The sequence below is a fragment of the Bipolaris victoriae genome (assembly GCF_000527765.1).
Source record: "Bipolaris victoriae FI3 unplaced genomic scaffold scaffold_165, whole genome shotgun sequence".
In the NCBI taxonomy this organism is placed as follows: domain Eukaryota; kingdom Fungi; phylum Ascomycota; class Dothideomycetes; order Pleosporales; family Pleosporaceae; genus Bipolaris; species Bipolaris victoriae.
In genome coordinates, this window is record NW_014575227.1 from 22562 (window position 1) to 48911 (window position 26350).

The 26350-nt window shown below is 51.3% G+C and overlaps 11 protein-coding genes across 11 annotated transcripts; 7 read left to right on the top strand and 4 right to left on the bottom strand.

Moving 5' to 3' along the window:
• Positions 1–170: 170 nt before the first annotated feature.
• COCVIDRAFT_114454 (hypothetical protein) lies at positions 171–1416 on the bottom strand (the record flags this gene model as incomplete). The annotated part of the gene is made up of 3 exons (XM_014695344.1): positions 171–727; positions 868–1330; positions 1387–1416. 3 exons carry the CDS (start codon positions 1414–1416, stop codon positions 171–173), a joined length of 1050 nt encoding a protein of 349 aa, XP_014550830.1.
• Positions 1417–2450: 1034 nt separating this feature from the next.
• On the top strand, positions 2451–3566 carry COCVIDRAFT_114433 (hypothetical protein; the record flags this gene model as incomplete). Its single annotated transcript, XM_014695345.1, has 3 exons — positions 2451–2871; positions 2926–3407; positions 3462–3566. 3 exons carry the CDS (start codon positions 2451–2453, stop codon positions 3564–3566), a joined length of 1008 nt encoding a protein of 335 aa, XP_014550831.1.
• Positions 3567–4717: 1151 nt separating this feature from the next.
• Positions 4718–6608, top strand: COCVIDRAFT_31524 (hypothetical protein; the record flags this gene model as incomplete). The annotated part of the gene is made up of 5 exons (XM_014695346.1): positions 4718–4841; positions 4909–5270; positions 5330–5742; positions 5798–5864; positions 5961–6608. 5 exons carry the CDS (start codon positions 4718–4720, stop codon positions 6606–6608), a joined length of 1614 nt encoding a protein of 537 aa, XP_014550832.1.
• Positions 6609–8120: 1512 nt separating this feature from the next.
• COCVIDRAFT_114478 (hypothetical protein) lies at positions 8121–10936 on the top strand (the record flags this gene model as incomplete). Its single annotated transcript, XM_014695347.1, has 2 exons — positions 8121–10683; positions 10734–10936. The coding sequence occupies 2 exons, from the start codon at positions 8121–8123 to the stop codon at positions 10934–10936; spliced, it is 2766 nt and encodes a 921-aa protein (XP_014550833.1).
• Positions 10937–14269: 3333 nt separating this feature from the next.
• Positions 14270–16403, bottom strand: COCVIDRAFT_31526 (hypothetical protein; the record flags this gene model as incomplete). The annotated part of the gene is made up of 2 exons (XM_014695348.1): positions 14270–16151; positions 16210–16403. The coding sequence occupies 2 exons, from the start codon at positions 16401–16403 to the stop codon at positions 14270–14272; spliced, it is 2076 nt and encodes a 691-aa protein (XP_014550834.1).
• A 384-nt stretch (positions 16404–16787) lies between these two features.
• On the top strand, positions 16788–17762 carry COCVIDRAFT_114479 (hypothetical protein; the record flags this gene model as incomplete). Its single annotated transcript, XM_014695349.1, has 1 exon — positions 16788–17762. One exon carries the CDS (start codon positions 16788–16790, stop codon positions 17760–17762), a length of 975 nt encoding a protein of 324 aa, XP_014550835.1.
• Positions 17763–17921: 159 nt separating this feature from the next.
• COCVIDRAFT_20814 (hypothetical protein) lies at positions 17922–19549 on the bottom strand (the record flags this gene model as incomplete). The annotated part of the gene is made up of 4 exons (XM_014695336.1): positions 17922–18352; positions 18403–19169; positions 19215–19316; positions 19371–19549. 4 exons carry the CDS (start codon positions 19547–19549, stop codon positions 17922–17924), a joined length of 1479 nt encoding a protein of 492 aa, XP_014550822.1.
• Positions 19550–20415: 866 nt separating this feature from the next.
• On the top strand, positions 20416–20625 carry COCVIDRAFT_114439 (hypothetical protein; the record flags this gene model as incomplete). Its single annotated transcript, XM_014695350.1, has 1 exon — positions 20416–20625. The coding sequence occupies one exon, from the start codon at positions 20416–20418 to the stop codon at positions 20623–20625; it is 210 nt and encodes a 69-aa protein (XP_014550836.1).
• Positions 20626–20801: 176 nt separating this feature from the next.
• COCVIDRAFT_31529 (hypothetical protein) lies at positions 20802–21854 on the top strand (the record flags this gene model as incomplete). The annotated part of the gene is made up of 3 exons (XM_014695351.1): positions 20802–21207; positions 21262–21754; positions 21809–21854. 3 exons carry the CDS (start codon positions 20802–20804, stop codon positions 21852–21854), a joined length of 945 nt encoding a protein of 314 aa, XP_014550837.1.
• Positions 21855–22517: 663 nt separating this feature from the next.
• Positions 22518–24045, top strand: COCVIDRAFT_31530 (hypothetical protein; the record flags this gene model as incomplete). Its single annotated transcript, XM_014695352.1, has 4 exons — positions 22518–22582; positions 22631–22663; positions 22722–23742; positions 23794–24045. 4 exons carry the CDS (start codon positions 22518–22520, stop codon positions 24043–24045), a joined length of 1371 nt encoding a protein of 456 aa, XP_014550838.1.
• A 271-nt stretch (positions 24046–24316) lies between these two features.
• On the bottom strand, positions 24317–24958 carry COCVIDRAFT_114461 (hypothetical protein; the record flags this gene model as incomplete). The annotated part of the gene is made up of 1 exon (XM_014695353.1): positions 24317–24958. One exon carries the CDS (start codon positions 24956–24958, stop codon positions 24317–24319), a length of 642 nt encoding a protein of 213 aa, XP_014550839.1.
• Between the last annotated feature and the right edge of the window lie 1392 nt (positions 24959–26350).

Below are 26350 nucleotides of genomic sequence, written 5' to 3' on the forward strand. Positions count from 1 at the left end.
ATATATGACTGTGTCGGGCGGAAATCTTGAGCGTGCAACAAAACACTATTACCGACCAAAAAAAAGTTACAATTGACGAATTGATTCATCTCTGCATCATATGACTTCTCCGTCCAATTAACCATCGAGAGGGTGATGTGATATCACTCCAAAGAAATTCTTCAAGTTCCTTAGACTTCACAAGCTTCCACTCTAAACATACCCTCAACAACAGCGCAGTCCCTTCCATACCGACTAATAGCATCCCTAACCGCATCCCTCACATCCATAGTCTCAACCCCCACAACCTCATTCTCAACCAAGTCGCTAAACGACTTTCCGGCACCCACTTCCTCTTCATAGAACTGATTGCAAACCGCCAACCCCTTGACCGCCTGCGCAATCCCCTCTCCCCTAGCTTCACCCTTCTCATACCTCGCCAAAACCGTCATAGCATGCCGAAAAATCCTCTCAACATCCACCTCTTCGATCTCAAACTTGGTGCCTAGCTCCTCTTCCAGCACACGCAGCAACCCACGCTGCGTGAGACACGAGGGCTCGCCCGGTCGCGCTACAAACGGACAAATATGAATGGCGCGGTTCATAACTGGCTCTGGGTTGTGCAGCATGTGTACAGCTGCGCGGGCGAGAACGGGTAGCGGGGTCCAGTACAGCGGGACGTCGCCTGAGCCGTAGATACGGGCGTGAGATGTAGGTAGGGAGAAGCCCCCAGGACCTTTTGTAAGCCCTATTTACGCATCAGTATCAACATTCCCCCTTTCCCTTCCAAAGAAAAAAGGGCCTCCCCCCAGTAATTTTCCACAGCCAATGCTCCCATCCCAACAGGGATAAAACTAAACAAGCACGATGAAGAAAGAAGATACATACACATGTCCATAAAAGCCCCCCCATTCAACCCAACCCACCCCATCTCCCCCCTCCCTCCCATCCTCTCCAACTCTCCCCTTATCCGCGCCTTTGCCCCTACAAACCCCTCCGGCAACCGATTGTATCGTGGACTCCGCACGTTGCCCACAAACTCATTTGCAAAGAACAATTTCACGCCTGCAGCTAGCGCGGCATCGATGATGAGGCGGTACGCAGCGTACTGGGTTGCGCTGCCCGTGATGCAGTTTACGATTGCGTCTTGGCCGGAGAAGGCGGCGAGGAGGGAGGTGGCGGAGGTGTAGTCTGCGTGTTTGTGGATGAGGGTTGGAGCGCTGGTGGAGGGAGGTGGGGGTGGGATGTAGGAGGAGGTGGGGCGGGTGATGAGGGTTATGGTTTTGAAGGGGGTGGGAGAGGGTTGTTGGAGGAGTTCGTCGAGGATGGCGGTGCCGAGGGGGCCTCCGGGCTGTGGGGGTGGGTGAATTAGATGGGGAAGGGGGTAGAGGAAGAAGGGTGGCGTACGCCGAGGATTGCGATGGTTTTGAGTTCCATTTTTTGTGGTTGGTTTGTGGTGATTGGGGTTAATGAGGGTGGTGGTTGATAGTGGACTTGGTCAAGGTGAAGTATAATTTTCGAGCTTGGGAGTGAATTAAACGGTGTAGTCGTTATGTACAGTTTTGTATTCTCCTCAGAATCCTGATAAACAACTGTAAAATACCTCCCATCAACTACATACTTATAGTATCATGTCTTTCTCCTTCTGTATTGAATACCAAAGCCAGGCTTCACTAGGCAGCTCAGGTCCATGGCTGCCTTGTTGCCTAGCCTCAGAGCCGCCATGCAAGAAAGCGGGAGGATTGACATCGGAAATAGGCGATTCGCCTCGGCTCCGATGGCGAGGTTAGACCGGGCGCCCAATGAGGTAATATACGACACGCTTGTTCTGATCGGGTGTCGTGCATTGGCTGGCTGGACAGCGTGTTCACGTGTCGTGTTTCGGCATTTGAAGGTTCGAGGTCAAACGCCGATGACGTTGGTCAACCCTTGGATCTTGTACCTAGCATCTGGTGAGCTGCCGCGTGATATCTTCTAAATGGTATATTAGAGTTGATATCAGGCTTGGTAAAATAGCCCAAGATGGAAATTGACATGGCCTTTGACCTGCACATGTGTTGTAGTGAGTATGCAATCACCATGACGATGGCGGGGTTGCTGAGGATTACGGCGGGGTATCAGCACCAGAAACTCGATGTTTGTCGCAAAATACTCTTGACAGCAAACAATGACAATGCGATAGTAAACTTACCTGCTATTATCAAAATGAGTGAATTACTGCATACCATATCTGTATGGTGGAAGTCTCGGTCCGAGATGGACCGGTAAGAAGTGCTCCGTTGGCGGAGCAGGGCGGTGCAATAAAGAGGATGCAAATGCCGCTTTGCTAAAGTTGACATTTGCCATTTTTCCGCCTCTTTCTCTTCTTCATTCTGCTTTGTTCAGATAGGCTTCAAAATCTGCCTTCACCTCGGTCTCATTGCCTCATACTCACGCACGCACACACGCACACACACACACATACGTACATCATGTCTCAACGAGCGGCACTATTAATCGGCAAGCTGTCACATGCGCAGAAAGAGTGGCAGCAGTGCGCTGAGGTCGCGTCCAAGCTACACGAGTACCCCGATGGCAACCGTGAAGACTTCATTTCCAAGTGCAAGAGCGGCGAGTTCGACGGAGTTTACGCTCTCTACAGGAGTAACGACTCGAACCCGATTACTGGAGATTTCAATGCTGAGCTGCTTGATGCGCTGCCAAAGAGTCTAAAGTACGTGTGCCACAATGGCGCAGGATACAACAACATCGACGTTGCGGCATGCACAAAGAGGGGTATTTCGGTGTCGAGTACGCCAATTGCAGTCAACGACGCGACTGCCGACGTCGCCATCTGGCTGATGCTCGGCGCCCTACGAAACATTAAGCAATCATACATGGCAGTCAACAGCGGTGGGTATCAGGATCTGCGATAACGGCAAATACGGTGCTGACAGTTTCAAACAGGAAAGTGGCGTGGCAACTTTTCCCTCGGACACGACCCCAAGAACAAGACGCTAGGTATCTTGGGCATGGGTGGCATTGGTTCGGCTGTCGCACACCGCGCAAAGGCCTTTGGCATGAAGATACAATACCACAACCGCCGCCAGCTGCCTGCGAGCGAGGAAAATGGTGCCAAATACGTTAGCTTCGAGGAGCTACTCAAGACGTCGGACGTGCTGAGCTTGAACTTGGCTCTCAATCCTTCGACTACACACATTATCGGCAAGGAACAATTCAATCAGATGAAGGATGGAGTTGTCATTGTAAACACAGCACGAGGCGCGTTGATTGACGAAGCGGCGTTGGTGGATGCGCTCAAGAGCGGCAAGGTGTGGACTGTGGGACTAGACGTGTTCGAGGAGGAGCCAAAGATCCATCCCGGACTGTTGGAGTGCGAGAATGCCGTACTGCTGCCTCACGTTGGCACGGCGACGTTTGAAACTCAGGTATGTTGTGTAGGAAAAAGAAAGAAGATAAGGAAGAAGCTAACATGGTTGCAGCGCGAAATGGAGATCTTGGTTCTGGATAACCTCAAGTCGGCCATTACGAGCGATAAGCTATTGACGCAGGTACCGGAGCAGAAGACGGAGAAGGCGAACATGTAGATGATAGAGAATATGGATGGGTCTAGGCCTGGTAGCGTAGATGCAATGGATAGACTAATTGATGAATCATGATAGCCTCCAATACCGTAATCTCTTTCTGTCTGGGTGTCATGCAGGAGTGGTGCAAGTGGTATGGGTGAGATGCAAGATTGAGCACGTCGGCAATCAACATGATGATTCATATGTTGATGCGGAGAGTCAAGAATGCGGAGTCAAAACGTGGGATCCGGGGTCGGTCTTTGAGCGGGCATGGCGAGCGACTTGGCAAGGCGAGCGCGTTTCTCAGGTGTGGCTTGTTGGCATCGGTGTTTGATCAAGAAGTGTGGTGATTGAGCATCGCAAGATGGATGCAACTCTTCCTATTCTTCGACATTGATGCTGCACATTCACATGTGAATAATGGAGGCAAAAAAAAAGAGGCTGAGATCTGTCAGACGGGCGTGCGAACAGGGCTCCTCCACTTGCCGGTACCGAGCCAGAGGTAGGATGTAACGTGCAGATGGCATCGCCGTACAGACGCCGTCTCTACACCGCCCACGCCGCTTTGGTTCCCTTGCCACAAGCTTGATATTACGTCCCATTTCTTTTGCGCAACACCGCAGGTACCCGCATCACCATTCCTACAACATATCTGAGGATAATAATTCTCTTGTCGGATATGTGTGTGCGTGTAACAAGCCAGAGCGGCGTTTGAACAAAGCGGATGGAATATGCCCGTCCCCGACGTTGCCGACCCCACTGGGGAGACAGCTCAGGCTAGGAGAGAAATTTGGGGCCCCGCTTAGGCGTCAAGGCAACACATAGACTTTTGAAGGTGGAGTCCCCACGAATGTCGCATGGCTGGTCGCCCCCCCCCGCGCGTGCCAAAAGACGTCACATGTGCCGCCTTTTGTGCCGATAGGCACACGGCGCCAATTGAACCCTTTGCGACGGGTTTTGCTCGTACGTCTTTCTGGGGGAAGAGGGCAGGCCTAGTGGAGACGTTGGGAATTGGATGGGGTTGGGGGGATTGTTATTTAAATGGAGAGAGATCGCCCACCCTGGTCTTTATCATTGCAAACACTTTACACGTTTCTTCTTTCTTCTTGTTTTTATACTGCCGCGTGTGTCGCTGACGGCGATATATTGGACGGGTAACGGGAAAAGGAATTATGGCGATGCTTAATCTGGGTGAGGTCTGGGCGGACATCAAGTTGTACCGCCGGGCCTACCTGCTTACTGCCGTTGCCTCATTCGGCGGCATGCTGTTTGGCTGGGACACTGGCTTGATCGGAGGTACGCGACTTGCGTAACAATGGACGTTGGTTTTGTTTAGTATGCTAACCTCACGCGATGTGCGCAGGTGTCTTGACCATGGACTCGTTCCAGAATTCCTTCAACCTGCACAAGGGCAGCCCCGACTTTGCCAATCTACAGGGCAACATTGTGTCTGTACTGCAAGCAGGTTGCTTTTTCGGCGCATTGGCGAGTTTCTACGTTTCGGACACATTTGGCAGGAAATGGGCGCTTATTATCGCCGACATCATCTTCATTGTCGGATCCTTGATCCAGACACTGTGTGGGCTTGGCACGTCGAATCTTGCCCAGTTATACGTCGGACGTGTGATTGGTGGATTTGGAGTTGGTTTGATCTCTGCCGTCGTACCTACCTACATTGGAGAGAATGCCCCCCGAGCAATTCGAGGTCGTTGCATTGGTTGCATGGTATGGTTGCTTGAATCAAATTTGGTGACTAGGCGTGGTGGACTGACAAAAAACAATAGCAACTTTTCAACGTCACCGGCATCTGTTTGTCCTTTTTCGTCAACTACGGCATCGCTCTGCACATCACCAGCCCCACTGATCCCACCAAATGGCGAGTACCTTTTGCACTGCAAATGCTGCCTGGAGCCATCCTGCTTGCGGGCATTGTTTTTATGAACGAATCGCCCCGCTGGTTGGTAGAAAAGAACCGGATCCATGAGGCTGCTGAGGCGCTGGCTACAGTGCGCGGCAAGAGGGTCGACGACCCCGAGGTTATTGAGGAACTTGATGAGATTATTGCAGACTTCAACGGACACGAGAAGATGCCATTGGTTGCCCAGATTAAGGCGTCCTGCTCGGGCAAGAAGATGTTCTACCGGTCGTCATTTGTTGTCATTCTCATGTTTTGGCAGCAGTGGACTGGCACAAACTCGTATGGCTCTGATATCTATTCGATTAGATGCAGGAATGCGGCTGACCTTGGTTAGGATCAACTACTACGCCCCGCAGATCTTCCAGCAGATTGGTCTTACCGGTAAATCATCGGGCTTATTTGTAAGTGCGAATGGTGGCTTGTTGCACGTACATGTACATACATATATGTATGTATGAACGGGGAGTTGAAACGGTGCTAACGGTGTGGCTATATAGGCGACCGGTATCTACGGCATTGTCAAGATTGTGGTAACGGCCATTGGGCTAATGGCGTTTACCGAGCAGCTCGGACGCAAGTGGTCTCTGATCATCGGGTCCCTCGGGCAAGCGTTTGCCATGTTCTACATCGGGGTCAACCAGGCGGTGCACCCACCATCGGGCGACCTAGACGGGAACGCAATATTTGCCATTGTGTGCGTATACCTGTTTGTTGTCTTCTACTCGTTTGGCTGGGGACCCATTCCTTTTGTGCTGGCGTCTGAGTGCAGTCCGAACCAGGTACGGTCGCTGCTCATGGCGGCCTCGCTCATGACTCAGTGGCTGTTCAACTTTGTGATTGCAAAGATTACGCCATTGATGCTGGACAACATTACGTACGGAACGTTTCTTTTGTTTGGCTCGCTGTGCATTGCTATGGGCATATGGACGGTGCTGTGTGTTCCCGAGACCAAGGGCGTGCGGCTCGAGTCAATTGGCGAGCTGTTCGAGGGCAATATTATCAGAGGGTGTATCCAGGACACGATTCCTAGCAAAGCACGGGCGACACAGCTGAGGGACCATCATGCGACGGCGGACGAGCGAGATTCGATCAGGAGCGGCAAGCCAGGCAAGGCAGGGCGCGTGGAGCAGATCGAAGACGCTTAGGGCAGGGTAGCCGGGGAAAGGCGATGGCAAAAAAGCACACGAGGGGCGGCGTCGAGTGCTTACGTCGCAGCGCATGTGGCGGATTAGTTTGTAGACATGTGTAAGATAGTCTACCAGTAGCTACAATGAAACGACCAAGTGATGAGGTTATAGTGGCACCATTGCACATCTTGGCCCGTTGCGACGAGCAGTGTAGAGTGATCGATGGCAGGCAAGGATGGGGACAACGTGTCCGTACAGTGAAGATCGTGAACCGAACAGGCGTTGAGTCGGGCCGCATCTGGCAACGACAAGCAGACGGGCAGGCGGGCAGGCGGCAGACGAGGAGCCGGTCACGAGGCAGGATGGGCAATCCTTGGATGAGGCTGGGCGGTATGGGTACAAGGGCCATGGATGCCCTAAGAGAGCCCGAGGGGGGGCGGTTGGGCGTGGGCGTGGGCGGAGCACGGATGACAAACGCAGATGGGGTACCTGTAACGTCCGCGATGCAAACGAGGCGAGGGTCAGGACACTTGTGCAGACAGGCGGTGGGAAAACTGGAGCAGAGGCAAAATGAAGCGTGCCGCCGTGGGCAGCAGACACAGAGGAGCAGCGGACAGCCTTGGAGGGGGGTGGAGCCTTGCAGTGGTAGCGGTGGTCAAGCGTGGGAAATAGTAGCATGCAACGGGCTGCTCCATACATAGCAGAGGCAAAAAAGAAAGAGAAAAAAAACCCGCTAGGCCAGCGGCGGACCCTGTGAGTGGCGGGGCTCGAAGGGTGACAGGGCCCGGGACACGGAATACCCAAGGGTTCCTAGGGCTGCGGCGGGCCCAAGCGAGCGATGACATAGTGCACTCAGCACTTCGCCCGACGTAACCTCGCAACCAGGCGGGCGGGCACCGTCGCCCTCTCACAGCCCGAGCCCCAAAACCTCGTGCCAGACAGGCGACATACTATACTTACCACTACCGACAACTGACATATGCATACTCCATACATACACATTACCAACTAGCTGCTAGTCCGCACACCACACCGCGCGCCGCACACCACACACACACACACACACACACATACACATACTGCACACGCTCTTCCCCTCGTGCGTCGCCCGCCTCATTCGCTGCCTCGCCAGTCCCCACCACCGCGCCCATCGCTGCCAGGCACATCCTAGAGGTCCGCCTAGCAATTCTCACCACGTCCTCCTTGCAGCGCACTTCCCCCCCCGCCCCCTGCCGCGCCCGGCGTCACCACTCGTCGCGGGAAACCTGAGCGTCCTCGCTCCCACCGTCCGTCTGTCCAAACCGGCAACCGGTTCGCGCCTCCTAGTCGTCGAGCCAACATACACCTGCGTCCGCCCTTCGGTACCCGCCCGGCATTGACACGCTTTTATGTACGTCCACCTGCGACCTCTCTCTCTTCGCCAGGCCTCGTCTCGTCTTCGCCTTCTTCATATGCCATGCGCTTCTCTGCTTCTTCTTTGCTGCCATTGCCTCTCCGAGTCTGACCGTTTCACCTACTCCCACTAACATCATGTTGGGCAGCCTTCTCCTCCCCACCAGCCCGCCGGGCCCAAGGGGCACTACTTATTCCCCCACAGCAGCGCCGCCCCTTCCTCCCCGCAGAAACTCCCTGTCCACCCAGCCTGCTGCCAAAACCGCCGCCAAAACCACCCCGCTGCACATCAAGACGGTCAAGCTGTCGGGCGCCATGGACTCGCGTTACACGCGCCCCTCGTCCCCCCGCAGGGCATATGGCAATCCTGCCAGAGCATCCACCGGCGGCTTCTCTGACCCATACTACGACTCGTCGTACTATGCCCGCCCCAGCTCCCCACGCGCCAGCGTTGATCGTTTGGCTGCTGCCTCGTCGATTCATTCCCCTTACTGGAACCAGCCCACTGCCTCTCTCGCCGCTGCCCGCACCAGCAACCTCAAGTACGACTCGTACACTACGACTCGCCCCCGCCGCAACACAAACGACCTGACCCGCCCCAACGTGAGCACCAGTGCCCTCCCTCAGACGTCCCTTCCCCTCCGCACTCCCTACTCGCCCCACGCCACCTCCCATGCCGACCGTCCCAGAAGCCCCCTCACCTCTTCCTACGACAAACGCGCCGACACTTATATCACCTCTGCTCCCTCGCGATCCCACAAGAAGGTCTACAGTGTCGATGATACCAGCCACTTGACCAAGCTTGTAGCAGAGGTCGATGCCTCGCGCCACAGGGACCACGCAGATAGGGGCTACAATGTCACTAGTGGTGGTCGTACTTACCATGACTCCAAGCCTTCACCGCGCCTGTCTGACATGAGTAACGATGGCTACTCCTACACGGACCCCGCAAGCATGTACCGCGACACAGAGCCAGCCTGGAGACGTCCACGTGCTGGCAGCATTGAGCGCAGTTCTCGTCCGACGAGCATGATTGCCGAACGCCCTCCACGCACCTCTACCCGTGAACTCGGCCCTCCACCATCCACTCGAGGCTTTGACAAAATTCACCCCGCTCCACGGGTCCATGGCCGGTCATCTTCGATTGACAGAACCCCAGTCCCCAAGTATGACCCCTATCCGGATGCACACCTTGGCCGATCATCCTCCACACGCTCCCGAGCCCCAGCTGCCGTTCATCAGGAATCCCGCGAACACCGTCGTGACACGTACCGTGACGACTACGACCGCAGGGATGTCGAGAACAAACGCCACAACACCACTTTCGAGGACCGTGACGTCACATCCCGAGGATTTGGCATCGCCCCCACCGGCCCTCCCCCCCTTGCACATGATCATCATGCCCTTGATCGACAGCCTGTCTACCCTCCTCAAGAGCCTCCCCGACCCAGGGTGCAGGAGCCTGCCGCCTCGTACTATCAGCCCGAGCGTGCCGAGGCTCGCATGCCTGAGGTTCGTAGTTCCCGTGACCGCGACGTACCCCCTCCAGACTATGACCGACGTCCCCGTGAACGGGACCATGGCAAACATGACAAATACGATGGCAATGGTTTTGTTCCCACCGCTGCTGGAGCTGTTGCAGGCGTTGCTGCCACTTTGGGCGCTGCTAGCTACATGAAGGCCCGTGAAAAGGAACGAGGTAGTGACCGTGACTCTTCTGGAGAAAGAGAGCGAGAGCGCCGAAAGGAATACGATGAACGTGACAGGCGGGACCGTCCTGATGAGCGACGCGAGAGGAAGTCTGAAGGCCGCCGCAACTCTCTAGCACCAGCTCCAGCCGTGGCTGCCCCCGTTGCCGCCGCTGCCGCTGCTGCCCCTCCTCCAGCTCCTCCAGCACAGATTGCTGCTCCCGACTATCCAGCCTACCCTGACCCAGATCGCAAGTACCGTGACCGCCGACAGGATGATGACAAGGACAAGGTGCCTGTTTCTTCCAGAAAGGCCCCATCGCCTGAAGGCAGTGGAGATGAACGGCCACGTCATTACGTTGACCGAGATGCTGAGAGGCGAAAGGAGCCTGCTCCACAACCAGCTGCTGTAGACCCCGATGAGGAGTACCGACGACGCATCCAACAAGAAGCCGAGCGTGCCGGTCGCAGCAACCGTGACCGGGAGAGCGACTCTGACCGCGAAAAGGATAGACGAAGGCGAAAGGAAGAGCGTGAAAGATCCAGGTCTCGAGGCCGAGAGGAACCGTCACGTGCATCGCCTCCTCGGGACGCACCTAGCTCCCGGGATGACCGCTCTTCAGCCACCCATAATGGAGGCATGGTGCAGGAGCCTGACACACTCGACAAGGAATCAGAGCCTGCTAGCAAGAGCGTGCAGATTGTTGAGCCACCCAAGGAACCCGTGGCACCTGTCAAGGGCATTCTCCGCAAGCCTACTGCCAAGTTCCCAGAGGATCCTGAGCCCATCCGCGAGGGTGTAGCACCCCACAAGGATGCTCTCAAGGGCAAGGACATTCCTGTTGGAGCTCGATGGACAAGGATCGACCGACGCCTAGTCAACCCAGAGGCCTTGGAACAGGCCAAGGAACGTTTCGAAGAGCGCATGGACTGTGTGATTGTACTCCGAGTCTTGACCAAGGAAGAGATTCAGAAGCTCGCTGATCGTACAAGGAAGATCCGCGAGAGCAGAGGTGAGTTTGTCAATGAGTTGGTTAAGCAAGCATTGCTAACAGATGCATAGAGGATGACGAGTACGATCATGAACGACGAGAGAGAGAGGACCGTGACAGACGCAGCCGCCGCTCCAAGGACGACCGAGATGACGAGGATCGCGATGATGACCGCTATCATCACGAACGTGAGCGACGTCGTCGCTATGATGATGAGAGCGACTACGAAGGCCGCGATCGGTCAAAGAAGCACGACAACGATGACGGAAGGTGATGCCACTGAACGAGTTTCATGCACTGCTACTAGCCATTTTTCTGGTCTGGAGCATGTGCTTATGTCGTGTTGAGTAGAGGAAGAAAACGCTTAATTACAAAAACCTACAAAGAAATTCTGTCGAAGAAAAAGACGATGAGAAAACCATGGCAGCTCAAGCGTCGGACAGCAAGCAGAAACAGGACAAGGTATATGATGGCACGTTTCAACGTCTGACAGCAGACGGTAAACGGCAGACAAAGGCACTGGAACATTGTCCTAGGACCGTTTTTCGCGTCCAGCTTGCCCCAGTAGTAACGCACCAGGTTACGAAGTTGTAAATTTTTATTATTCTCTGGTGCAAATCGGCAGTCACGGCGTTCCCATGGAAAGAGTCGCATAGTTATGGTGCTTTGGTGTTTATAAAGTTGCATTCGCCTTCGATAAAGCCTTCGATCTAGCATCGCTGTGTTATTCCGTTTTGGATTACAAGCTTTCATCGTTTTGTTTCTTTTTTGGAGACACATGTTTGATTCAGTTGTTTCTTCTTTTCCTTTCTTTTTTTATGGCATCAAGCATGGCGCGTGGGAAAGGGGGGTTGGGTGGTTAGATCGTGCAATAGGGAGCTGGGGTGGCAAACAATTCTTGCCCTTCTGTACATGGCTTTCTTCTACTATCCCTTTGCTTTTTTCTTCTTACCACTCTTCGTTCTGAATTACCTTTTAAGGGGTTGAAATAAAAATATTTTATTTCGATTGCATGTTTGTTGGCTGCCTCAAAAGTGTGTGTAACCCATCGTTGGATAATTTCTATCCTGATACTGTTTAGGCAAATGGGGTAATAGTCATACCGATGAACAGTTAGTTGGGATTGGAAATCTCGATGATGACACCCAACACCACCACCGTCATCACAACCATCATCATTCACAAGATGATGGTAAGACAGTGCACGTGGATTGTCCGCCCTTACCTCCCTAACCACTGATAATCATCATCATCTCATCGCGCACATGCACATGAGCACCACACGTAGATCAGATCAGATCAGATCAGATCAGCCCAAATCACCCCGTTCGCCGCATCATCTTCCTTTCTTTTTTTTTTCCCTTTTGCTTCTTCCCGAACTAACATCCTTTGCTTTCTTCCGGTACAGCGTCATGCAGGGGGGGAGGGGGGCTTTCGGTTGCAGCGATGCTATAGGGCAGTTGTGGTTGTGGGTTGTGGGTTGCGCATGCAGGGCGTATGTATGGTGTTTAAGTGCGTGTGTGAGAAGGGGGTTGTATGCAGGGATGAGGGGGGGTTTGTGCGGTGGAATGGTTGGTTGAGCTAGTTAGGGGGAAAAGAAAGGGGAGGTATGTGTGAAGAGGGGGGTTTTAGGAAGGGTGAGTGACGTATTGAGTGTTAGTGGAGGGTTGAGAGGGGGTTGTCGGTTTTTTTTGTTGATAGGAGTGTAGGTTTTTATAATATGTTTATTAGGTGTGTAGTTATGAGTATATTAGTATGTATATCGGTTTGGAGTGATACGAGTCCTTGAGGGGGAGTTCTTCAGGGTCTTCTTGGACGGAAGCTACGTATGCGCTCCTATGCACATGACTGTAGCTTCCCACCCTTCTTACCCTCCGAGGGTTCGTCCTCTTCCTCCAAGCTCAGTGCTTAAAGTATCTCACTGACAGAGTTCATGGCATCTTCTACCCGTACCCTTCACCAACTCGAACCTTGCTTGGCACAATATTTCCATCCGCCCACGCCCGGCTGCATACATGTATTCGTATCCTGGGATATATCCATGCTATCGACCTGCAAGTAATGCGCCTGTGCGCCGTCAAGTAGATATTGGCCTTTTGGTGTGGCGGGCATGCACTGTATACGTTAATACCCCCAAGCCAGTACAAATGAAATATAGAGTAATAAGAGTGTTTTTTTTTGGGGTGATATCGTATGTACGCAGAGATATTTCCCAGCCCAGCCTCGCACCAATCCCTAGGATACGGGATCTTTCTCTCAGTTCCACCTGGGACGGGACCTTGTTCGCCGTGGCCACAACATAGTTCTAACAGTCATAATTTTTATTAGCCGACCGGATCTTCTAACAAACAAACAAACAAAGAATAGTCGTAGAAGAACGTAGTGCATGTGGGTGTGGGGAGAAAAAGAAAACGTACTACTCTTTTCATACGCAGGCGGAATCAACCACCGCAATCTCGCTCCCGCCCCACATGAATCTCCAACAAAATGACTTAGACCATTATTGCCCACAGGAAACGCTGTGTTCCTGCTACACCCATGGTGGTGGTTTGGATCCGTACCGTCTTGACACTGCGCTTGATATGTAAGCCAGGCTTTATGTACCGTGAGGGGGAGAAGAATGAGGAGGCATGTGTATGCTGAGTAACAGCGAGGGGAGTACTTGCGCATGTTTGAAATGCCCAATAGGTTGTGCCTTGCGGGTCGTCCTGGAAAGAGGATGAGATTATGGTAATTCCTATGACATGATGCCGTACATAAGGCAGGATCGGGTCCGAAGAGAGCTCGAGCAGCCTAGAGGGGGAAAGGGAATACCCGTCATCAGACCTCGCTTTACCCTTTAAACGGCAATTCATCTATGTACCTACTAATGATCCGCCTAGATTGAGGTGGCGATCATAAAAGCATTGAAGATGCAGCGCTGACACAGCATGCCGCTGCGTACAAGAAATGAAGTTGGCCATAACGCAAGTAAGATAATCGTAAATGTGCAGAGTTTGACTATATAAGAAGGTGAGTGTTATGCACCCCATAGATGGGTCGAGACCGAATTAGTAAGCTACTCAGTGACCACTTAGTCGAGCGACGCTTGGATATAATAGAATGGCATTTTCTGACTCGTACCGTATAAGGTATAGTTTGGGGAGGTGGCATATTTGAATCAGAGAGGCACCGTCTACTGTTTGTCCCAGCATGGCTCAATGGAGTGATTGATCGAGGTTTCCCAATCAGAAGCTGCGCAGCACACTACATGGCCTGCTTCCCTATACCAGAAATACCTGATAACTAAAGAGGTCTAGTGCACGGGGAGGAGAAAGGTATATCGTATGATTGGGGATAGCGAAGGTGCTTATGGTGAGACGGGAGAAGAATACGAGCCTGCCGGCAGATGCACAACTTAGTTCGAGTTGAGAAGCACGAACGAAATGGCTATTGGATGGAAGTCTATGAAACTATAAATACTTTATGAACGAACAAGGGCAGCATAGGTGAATACGAGACATTCTCTACAGTCCTTTCACGATGTCGCGGTCGCTACTATTACTTTAGCCATCCCCATGTGAATCATCTTTCATCCTTTTTCAACCTTCCCAGCAATACTACCCACTCACTCCTGCCCCCGATTGAAAACGAAATCAGCCGGTGCCCCCGTAAGGACCAAGTCTTCCGGGCTCAAATGCTGCAAGCCACCCTCGCCAAATGCAAAATCATTCTCAATCTGCATGAAGAGGTACTGACCCGCCTCATCCAGCGTCCAAGGCCAAGGGCTTGGACTAGGAGTAGAAGGCGTGACGATCCCCGGTGGTTGTACATTACGAGCATTCCCTTGCTGTTGCCCCGGGTATTGGTTTAAAGTATCAGATAGTTGAGCAGTGCCAGGATGATTCCCTGCTTCGTCTGATTCCATGATCAACCTGGACGCGGTATCTCGATCGATGTAGTGGAAGAAAAGCTCTAGAACCCAATTCGTTACTTCCCATGTCTTTTGGAGCTCCCGGAGACCCAGCAGGCAAAGCTTTGCACGGTGCTCGGCTAGTGTGCGGTTAATGCCGGTCGAGCGGCGGAAGTGGACGACGTGGATGCATAGCGTGTTGAATAGGTTTGTGATGACGTGCATCTGAGCGTGACAGATGCTACTATCTGGTAGCATGTCTTCAACTATGCGTGAGTTGCGTGCAGCGGCCTGGAGCGCGACGTTACCTTCGGCTGGTACACTGCGGCTCTCATCCATGATGAAACTGGTTCGGTGAAGGAGAATGAGGAGATTGTTGTATGCGAGGTGGAGCATGCTAGCTTGGAAGTTGGGCACGCCGTTAGCATCGGTGTCAAGTCGCATGATGCTGGGGAGGTCATTCTTCCACTGGTATAGTTCATCGCGGAGCCTGGTCGTGTCTTCGGACGTCAGTGTGCGTCCGGGTAGATAGCCAGCATCGACTACGCGGCCGAGAAAAACTGCCAACTGCACCATACTTATTGCATAAGCAGTCGAGCTGTGGCGGACATCTGCTGGAGAAGAGGATCGAAAGGCATATGCAAAGTCGGAATATGACAATGGCTCTACGTCGCAATCTTTGTCGCGTATCCGGCATGGCAGGCCCAGAGCGGCCGCGCATTGTCTCTCACGGATGTAAATGGCCCACCACAGTCTTCTTTTAACCCTGGTAAGTTTTTCCTCTGAATTCCCCCCACAGCGATGTAGTGCCCGTGTTTCTGATAGACTGATGGCTGTTCCAAGCCAATGACGGGCATCTTTTTCCAACAAAGCGCCTGCCCTCCAAAAGCTCATCAGAAGCAAGGCTTGGATCACAGCAAGTTTGTCAGTCTCGTAAGTCGCGTCGTAAATGTCTTTTGCGCGAATGTAAAAGAACCATTTTGCTCGGTGACGATTGCCCCATCCTAGTTTCTTCAGAGTTGATTCGTCACAGTGAATCACGCCAATGAACAACATCGCCTGCAATAACAGGGCAGACATTTCTAGTCTGTTGTAAGTGATCCAGTAATCGTCTTCGTCAATGATGGCAAAGTGCGGGTGAAACCATTTGAAGTAGGCCTCTAGTAATTCTTTTCGGATGTCGGCAGGGGGGAATGAAAACGCGCCTTCTGCCTGCAGAGCCTTCTTCCTCGCGATACGCCTTTCAGCCTCCCATTCCGGAACATTTGCTTCTTCTCTAACCGCTCTGGGAAGAGCATGGCGGAAGCAAGACTCGCGAAGTTCTACTGCAGCAGGGGTGGGCGCTCCTGCCACGTAACGTAATGAACTGGATTCGCCGAGAAAGACGGCATCTTCTGGCTGAAAATTCTCCGTTGTTGCTTGGCTGTTACTTGTTTCTGGTGCTGTCGATGGCGTAGGGAACTGATTCTGATTACCAGTGACCGGCGCCTGAGTGTTGACAGGACTGTTGAAGTTCGACGACAAAGAAGCCAGGACGTGTGATGCCGCAACCTCATCCTCATGCCGTTGCGGGCTGAACACCGGCAAGCTAGGTGGACTACGTTTATGTCAGCCTTTACACCTCACGAAAAGATCCCTGGGGAATATTTGCATACGTTTTGCTTCGTGCCTCAGCTTCGACGCGCGGCTTTCTAACATGCTTTCCGCGCTTCGATTCTCGGGTTTCGCATTGCAAATCAGCGGTCATACAGTTGCTGCAAGGCTGTCGATCGGTTACATCGCACTTCACTCTCCGTGCGTTGCATGTCACGCATGCTAACCTGGCGCGTTTGCGCGGCCGTTCAGACATGTTGCCGGCTCGCAGCGTGGATTATGGAAGAAGCCGAAGTCGGTTATCAGGTCTTGCAAGGCAGCAGTTGGCGGCTTGGCAAGATTGTGGTAATGTGATTCGTCCAAAGGCCTCTCCAGGGACAAAGGATATAGCGATTTTTCTTCAATATGTTTAATCGGATCATAGAAACTTGATTCATGCAAAAAAGTTACGGAATTCCTTTAATACTGCATTTACCTCCATGTTAGCGCATGCGGGTGGTGAAGGAGAACGTTATCGATATCGGCTATGCATCGGCATTGAGTACAGTACATCATCACCCGCTCCTGCACGTAACTACAATCTGAGTCAGTAAAACAGGTCAATCAGGAAAGCAAGTTGTCGGAATAGAAACAATTCATCATGTCGCACCTAGCCCGCCGATTCTTCGCTACGACATCCCGCAACCAAGCCTCCGCATTAGAAGCACGCGACGAACTGCTCACCCGCTTCCAGAACGGCCCAGTCTCCGTCCGGAAACAGCTTCTCGATGCAAACCAGCTCCATCTTCTCAATATGACACTGAAACACACTCCCTCATCTTTTAGTTCGCCCCGAGCCGGGACACCTATCCCACCCGGTTATCATCTCGTCTACTTCACGCCTTCCGTTGTCGAATCCGAGTTGGGCCTAGACGGCACGGATCGCACTGTCAATCCACTCCACCCATTCACAAGACGGATGTGGGCAGGAGGTGAGCTGCAATGGTCAAAAGACTGCAACGCGCTGCTGAGGGTAGGACAGGAAGTTGAGGAGACTACTAGGCTTCTTAGCGCCGAGCCCAAGAAACTGAAGAATGGCGGGGAAATGCTGGTAGTGGGGGTAGAAAAAACATTTTCAAACGACCATGGCATTGCATTGACAGATCGTCGCAATTGGGTATTTCAACGTGAACTCACACCTGAGAATCCGATGAAAGCACCACCAAAGCCGGAAGAAGTGCCATTGCCCAAGGGCCAGTACGAACGGGATTTCTGCCAGACGCGAACTTCGTTGTTCCGATTTTCGGCCTTGACGTTCAACGGACACAAGATACACTATTTGCCTGAGTGGTGTAGGGAGGTTGAGGGACACCGCGACTCTGTTGTGCATGGACCACTAAACTTGATCAACATGCTAGACTTTTGGAGGGATGCCAGCAAGAGTGGTGACATGGAAATGGTCCCCAAATCTATAGCATACCGTGCTATGAGCCCGTTGTATGTTGAAGAGCCATATCGCATCCTGTTGAAGAACAGTTCGACCGAGCACCATAGTACAGCAGGCCAAGGAGAATGGAGTGCCGAGGTCTGGGACAGTTTTGGAAAGCAAAGTATGAAGGCGACAATTTTGGAGTAGATCCATTATTCATCCGCTCTGAAGCAGAAAGGGTATAGCTCAAAGGTCAGTACAACCATATCTCGGTCTATATCAAAAAGATCTTGAATGCGTTTTCAAATGCAGTTAAGTAAAGTCATGACTTCGACATCGTACAATGCAACACCCTCAGTCCTATCCTTACGCCCACTTGCCGAGAACACTCATGATAATGAGTCCGGAAACCAGGGCAGACATCGCGGACAGAGTCCTTATTAGACCCGCGTTCATCAATTTTCCGCTCATCCAGTCTCGCGCCAACATCTCTACGAGACCTACCCAAGCAAGGATACCAGCCGAAAGAGCATCGAGGGTTCCGATAGCAACGAGAGTGCTGGGGTCACTGCCGTTGAAGTGGTCGAGCACGCCAATACCGATGGCCATGCCAATGGGTGTGATGAGTGCAAAGGTACCAGCCATGATGAGTTTCTGTAGCGTTCCCGCTGCAGCCTTTGGAAGATCAGCAATGCAAGTTCCCAGAGCGATGCCTTCGAACATCTGGTGGAAGAGAATGACAACGAAGAGGGTGATGAAGAACCCATCACTAGCTACAACGAGGGTGATACCAATGACTAAGAAGCGCGTTAGTTGGATGGCACCATGCGCATCAGCATAAACTTACGGATGGAGTGGAAGATGATGCCAGCCTCAAGGTTCATGACGTTAATTTTCTGTTCCATGGGGGTAGCAATGCGCATGGGTCCATGTGCGTGTCCGGCGTGACCGTGGTCAGACCCTTGATCCGAGCTAGGAGTAGAGGCGACCTCGCCAGACTTGTTGTCGCCGGCAACCGCTGCAACCTCTGTGCCGCTGCTTGAATGCTTACTTTGGCGCCACTGTACAAAACGAGCACCGAGATAGTCTACCAAAAAGGAAAGCAACAAACCAGCCATGAAGATTGCGGCCGTGGTACCCTCATATTCTAGTCTGCCAAGACATTCATTCGAGAACATGAGTTGAGCGTGAGTAAAGAGATGGATAAATGCAGTCGAAATGACGATACCGGTACCGAATTGCTTCAAGACAACGAAGATGATGTTGTCAGCGCCGACGAGGTTGAACTTCCTGGTCAGAACGGGAGTGAAAACTCCGATACCGCTGGTGACGAGGATGACGAAAAGAAGACCGACTCGAAGACCAATATTGTAGTTACGATCAGGGGCTTCGCATACTGGTCCAGAGCTTCCACCAACGCAGTGGGGGATACCAGCGTGCTCGTGACAGTGCTGGCCGCTGTTTCCGGACTCGCTAGCTGAGCCAGCTGCAGGCTCCTCTCCATGGTCATGCGAATCTCCTGCGCTGTGCGACTCTCCTTCTGTGCTGTGCGACTCTTCTCCTGCGCCATTGACAAGGATCTTTACATCTTCGCCCCTGTTGTCGACACAGTATCTGGATAAATTAGTGTCGGCTCTACAGAGTGGAAACTTTACATACACTCCAGAAGAATGCGAATGACAGTCTGTGTATTGCGATTGAAATTCCTCGGTGGCTGTAGGCCCAGATACCTGGTACTCTTCCTCACCAACCATGCACCATCTGTCTCATGTCAGTTCAAAATATCCCACCCAATCTCTGAAGTTGGTGACCTACAGTACGGTTTTGTGTGGATGGCAATCTGATACGGCAGTAAATGTTGGAGACGACGTTGTGGCAGGCGCAGAGGTAGTCCGGCGGGCCACAGAGCTTGTGCTGGTTGGGGTTGGGGTCAAGGTTTGGGCAGCAGCAGACCCTGCAAGAAGCAGGACTGCTGAAGAGAGCATGAAGTGCATTGTCGAAGGCATAGCCAGGGGGTAGTGAATGTGCTAGAAAAGCGAGCCGACTGGTCTCGAGGTGTGTGTGCGACAAGAGTGGTCAGCGCACCTGTCCTGATATAACCGTGTGGTCAAGCCTCGGTGGAATCAGCGGAGCGGAGGAAAGGCACCACGGTTCGAAGGTGCAGGGCCTCTGGAACCCTACGAAGAACTTTCCGGGTCCCATCTATTTGGACGAGAGGCGCCATGGATGCGCTTGGCATTGAGCACCGTGTTGGATTGATTGCCCTTGGCATTTGTTTACATCCGGAAACACATCGAATCATGGCCTGCGCTTGGTCTCTGTATGCCCCAAATCCGACAAGCGTCTTCTGTACGTGGGCGGGAATAGCGCCACAAGTAGGGTGGCGGACAGCTTGGCGATGTATGCTGGGTGCATGGATAGTGGGATGCGTGGGTGGTGCTGCGGCTTTTACTACCAGAGCGGTAGTGATAGTCTACACGCACATCTAGACAGCAGTTCTGTTGCTGGAAGTATTCAAAATACGTCTTCGTCTCTCGAATCTTGTCGATGTCAATAGCTCACCTCTGAACCAGGTCAAAAATAAGATAGTAAGTCTAGCTTGGCATCACTGATCAGTTCCTATTGGAGATCCATATGACTATCCCAATATCTTCAGCTCTACGAAAGTATGTCATTCGACAGTAAATGCTGTCTGGAAGGTCCCTGTAGTAATACAAGGATGTCACAATGTACCACATTCGGCTTTCCTCAACATGGCCATGAATCCCGACAGCTTGTATCTTGGGAGCGAGAATTTCTCTCCATTGGGCGCCCATCATGGTACTTAACCAACCCCAAAATCACGCTTGAGCGGAGAAACATGTATTCCAGACCCCACGCGGCTGAAAGCCAAGCTCTATCGCAGAGACTGTACGTCAGACCAAGCACTGGATGCATCTTCAGGCCCGTGTTGTGTAGTATCGGCTTCTCTGAACGGGCATCAGACCAGGGTGTATCTGCAGCTGCCAGGTGGAGGCGTTTTTTTTCTTCAAGCCTCGGCGGCTCTGTTCAACGTGAGCTCGGAATTTGAGTACCGAGACGAACAGTGCCAACTAACAACAGGCCAGCCTCGTGGGATATATAAAGAGCCTGCAGCTTGTCTCCAGCTACCCTCGTCCAGTATCCAGCATCCAGCGCCTCGGGAATTCAATATCAATTTCACATCCAATCCCAGACTCGGCTGCTGTCCCTCAGACCAACTTCACAATGGCTGCTCGTGTCTCTGCTCTCCTGCTCCTTGGAGCCTCCGCCGTCATGGCCGGACCTATCGCCCCGCGTGATACCTTCACAATCACTACCAGCGAAAACGCACAAATTTCTGTCGGTGACTCGACATGGAATGCTGGTGCCGTCGATAATTTCCCTATCCATGCATCCTGCAATGCTACTCAACGCACGATGCTCCAGAAAGGGCTCAACGAGGCAGTGCTCCTCGCCCGCCATGCTCGCGATCACATCCTCCGTTGGGGAAACGAGTCCCATATTTACACCAAGTATTTTGGTGATTCTCCTACCGGTGAACCTATTGGTTGGTACACCAAGATCGTCGACGGCGACAAGGCCGGTATTCTCTTCCGATGTGATGACATTGACGGAAACTGTCACCAGGATGGTACATAAACTCACTCCAAAACTTGAAGAGATATTAGTTACTAATAGAAATCAGGATGGGCCGGCCATTGGCGTGGATCTAATGCAACCTCAGAGACTGTCATTTGCGACCTCTCCTACGAGCTCCGCAAGCCTCTTGAGTCCATGTGCATGTATGGCTACAATGTCGCCAATGGTGCCACCAACTACTTTTGGGCTTCGGATCTTATACACCGCCTTCTTCATCTTCCTCCAGTTGGTGAGGGTGTCGTAGAGCACTACACGAATGAGGAAGAGGAGAAGTACCCTAGTGTCATCAACCTTGCTAAGAACAACGCTACATACTCCGCTAGGGACAGTGACACTATTCAGTACTTTGCTCTTGAGGCCTATGCTTATGACATTGCTGTTCCCGGTGTGGGTTGCCCTGGTCGCTACGCTGCGCCTGAGGAGTCTCCAGCCGCCACCTCTTCTTCCACCCCATCTGCCACCTCTGCTGTCACCTCTGCAACCGCCAGTGAGGCTGCTGCTGCGCCTGCCGAGGCTTGTGAGCCCCACAATGACCACTGGTAAGTAACTTCTTCGCTACACGTCCACTAGTATCCAGCTAACTGAGCAATTAGGCACTGCCCTCCTGGTGTCCCTGAGCCTACCTCACCTCCCTCTTGAGCGTTCATTGCGCTATGATAGCTATGGGTAATTGCTACATATGAAGGGCTGATTTTGACTGTGTCATCCAGTCTCCGAAAAAAAATCAAAGACATCACGATAGACATTAATGATAACCCAAAAATACTACTCTTGCTCCTATCTTTTCCATCGGTTGATATGACCTTTCTGTGTGGTTCAGTCCGCTAAGAAATTGGCGTTGTGGTTCTTCACCCTGATTGGGTCTAAAAATGATATTATGCTTATATTCTGCGATACCTTTTCTCTTAAGCGGGTTGATGTTCAGGATCCGTTACTCCAGATTAGCTTGTGGTGCTAAAAAGGTATGAAATGATGAAGCGATATGGACTGGGATAACACTGATATCCACGCACTTGCGCAAGATAGAGGGAGGTAGAGGCAGGACATTTTGGCTACTCAATCGCACCGACGAGTTGGATCTAGCTCCCTAATACACTCTGATCACATGACTACGCGACATTCTGGCGCCGTGGGGAAAGCCCCAAGCTGGATCTGGCCTAGCTCTTGTATTGACGGCAGGTACCCCTCCCAACCCTGTCCTGGCACTGCAAATACAGAGCAAACTTTCTCCCTTTCTCTCTACTGACTTAAACTTCTCTTCGTCCATTCTGGCGTGCAACACCGCAATCTGTGACTGCAGACATGACGAACTCATCCGAAGCTCTCGCACAAAACAAGCTAGATAAAGCACGAGAGAAGTTGCTTTGGTAAGACCACTAATACATCATTATACGTCAATACTGACTCACATATAGGGCAAAGCACAGAAATGCCCGGTTCTCACAAGCGTATCTGATAGTCCCTGAATGTCCGACGCACGAGAACGATCTAGCTAATCCCAAATAGCGAAAAAGACATCAAACGTGAAGAAGATCGACTAGAAGAGCAGAAGCGATGGCTCGCCACGAGGCGCTTGATGCTACATGGGCAGTACAGCGATTGGCTGAACGATACCATCGTCAATCGCACCATAATCCCATACTGCAAGATCTGGAATCAAAACCTTGCAGCCCAAATGCAAGATCGTTTGCCACGAGAGATCCGAGACATGATATATCAGCACCTATGGCACTATGATCCCGACAGAACATCCCCCCATCTGCTGGCGCGACAGCATGTCAAGCAACACTACACCTTCACATGCCCCTACTGTCCACCAGACACGATTGCAATGTTCCCACGCCTCATAGACATTGCTCAATGCATGTTCCGTGCGGAAGATGGCGATCTCAGTCAGTTGTTTGATCATTCTGCTCTCCCACACTATCTATCCCCAGACTACGTCGGCGACCTTACTGCACATGAGATCGGAGTTTCATTCTACAAGTCTCTCAATGAAGAAGATCTCTTACAATGCCAATCGAGTCGCATTGAGTTAGTCCTGCAAAACGACGCTTTTCATCTCGGCCTCCCTACAATAGAACTGATCCGAAGTCTGACAGTTCATTGCAATATCGATCGCTACCGTACTCCGCCACAGCAACACGCTCTTTCTTCCAAATGTAGACATACCTTAAGCGAAACAGCACTAGTTCGCAGTGGGTTATTGTTTGACGACTTCTGCAGCTTACTTGATATCAAGAACAAGAAGGACTTCAAACTTCACGTTATCATGCACCAATGCTATATTCGCTTGAATGTTCTAGAGGAAGCAATCGAAGCACTCCGATCGGTGCTGGAGAGCTTTTTGCGAGATGGCTCCTTTCTCACAGTGACCTGGACCTATCGTGGGCACTGGGATAATGCAATGGGTCCTCCTTGTCATCAACTAGTTTCTTGTGAAATAACACACGCCTTGGATGCGTCCAATGACCCATTGTTAGATGACCCAGAATGGAAACTGGATCTATACGAAGTCTTGGATCAGGTATGTGTGGTCGTAAAGGACTGCATGTCCAGCCCACTAACATGCTCCCAGGCTGAAGACATCATTATGCCGGAACACGCAAAGTTCGATGTCGAGCCTGCCAATGTTTCAAAGACTTCAAATCGCAGCGCAATCAACCGTTTTGTGCACAACATGTACGACTTGAGCGAGATACATAATCTGGCTGTGATGAACGTCATCACTCAGGGTACAGATGTTCCATCCGAGTCCGAGGTAGAATCTGATGTCAGTGATGGCTGCAAATTTGGTCTTTGTGCTCATGAAGATGATGAAGAACTGTGAGCATCTGCGCGACGGATCTTGCTCCTGATAATGGAGTGGCTTCTCGCAGAATTTTTACTAATTACGATACTGCATTACGGTTATGACTAAACACATGTTTCAAGGAGCATTCGTTTCATGTAGTGGTTATTGTTCATGTACTTTTCCAATTAGATAGAGGGTAACTTCAAAAAAAGCGTGTCGGATATCACTCTAGCAATGGATGTTGTGTACACGTCATTGCATTCTCGGTGCTATCTCCACACCATCTTGACACCCTTACTTGACCTGCTCACTCGTTCAGCGCACTTATGCCTTCACTCAAAATGGTCTTCCTTACGTCTTCCCTTTCCATGACAGCATCCGCGAGCCTGGTATAGTTTGGATACTTGTCCCGCATCTCCATCTTCAACATGTTACCCCACCTATAAAACACCAGCAGATACGCATCGACCACGGTAAAGCCCTCACCAATAGCCCAGGTCCTCGCCTCCAACTTCTTCTCAACGTATTCAAAGCACTCCTTGACCTGATTCCTACCTGATTCGCGCAGAGCTTCATGCGTCGCTTCATCCTTGATAAATCGCGCAGGCCGAAACAAGCATCCAAAAGCCTGTCCATGCATTGTCCCTGATAACCACGCCATCCACTCATACGCCCTCGCCTGCTCCATCACTCCCTTTCCAAGTAAATTCTTCTCAAGTGCCAAAGCAGAGATGGTGGCAAGGATAGCCGGTGTTTCGGTGATGAGTTCACCATCGATTTCTAGAATCGGGACCCGGCCTTTGGGGTTGAGATGTAGCTGCGATGCTGGGAAGCCCCGCGCTGCATGGAGATTTGTTGCGTTGAAAGAAAGTGAAGCGCTGTTTAGAGCGATATGTGAGACCAGGGAACAGGAGCCTGGGGTGTGGTAGAGGTGGAGGTTTGGCGCCATGATTGGATGTTGCAGGATGCAAGGTTAAGATTATGATGATGCGTGTTTGTTGGAGTACCGCGATGATATTTTGTTATTCAGAGAGAATATTTGCTGTTCGAGCTGTTACGGCTTTGAAGACAGGTGTCATACTGCATGTTAGCAGCGGAATTGTTGCCGCTAATCAGCAGCCGTACTATCATGAGGTGGTGGCCTTATTGTCCACGCAGTAAGCATTTATGCGAACCTAGTTCAGACACGATATACCTTAATCAAGATATCGTAGTATTTTCACTTTGTGAAGATGATCTAACCAATAGAGAAAATAACGCTGATCATAGTCATTCCGCTGATAGCAATGTGCCTTTCAACGTTGGAGAGTCGGCAGAAACATTCCGGCATACATTATACTAGTGGCTCATCACGTGACGACTGTCTAATCAAAATTTACAAAAATCTAAAAATTTATAAACTTATAGAACCCTCTTACAGAAATATAGCATATATAGCTATGAAGTAAATAGAATTTTTCTACAAAGAGGAAAACCCTTCTTATTACTGGTAACAGCGACCTCGGCCGCTGTCGCCATTTACTCTGCCTAAAAACGCTGATGCCGCCGCTCTACTAAGAAACGATAAAGCAGCGTTATTCTCGTATCGGTCCCTATGTAGCGGAAATCCTTGTGGGCCGGAATGAGCCAATGAGATACAGCATGGCGCGGAGATAATTGCTGACTTTGCGCTCTTATTGACTAGTTCTGGCCCACGAAGTAAGTTTTCCGGCACACACGAAGGGACTTTAATTAGCTATTTCCCTTAGGGTGGAAGGCCCCTGCAAAGCGCGGGTAGTCTGGTCATTAGGTCTCTACATTGGGATCTCAAAAACGCTATTATCTCTGTAAATAATTACCTAATTTAGATCTTTAGTAGCTTATTTTATAGCTCTTAATCTAAGCTTTGCTTTTGTTAGAGATCTAAGCTATTCAGCTGATCTCTGAGAGAACCAATCCATCAATCTCTAATCTATGTTGGGACGATACCGATCCCTGACCCAAGTCAACATTGCACCCTAATCTCAACAATCCAAGCAATCTATCGATCCCTGACCCAATCTATCTATCTATTACGTTTAAGATTACTAAATCTATTACTAGATAGATTCTTCTAGAATCTATTATCATCAATATATATAGTAGTAGAATAGCTAGTAGCTAGAGAGCAGAGCGCAGTCAATACAACGATCAACTTACTCCTCTCACTACTTACTTCTTTCTTTTATTNCTATTACCTTCGAGCTACCTCTGAGTCTATCGCTGGACAAGTAGAAGACAGAGATCTCTACCTCTGAGCTATCGATAGAACAAGTAGCAACTTCCGCACTACTCGATCCAACAGGCTATAAGCCCACAGGTT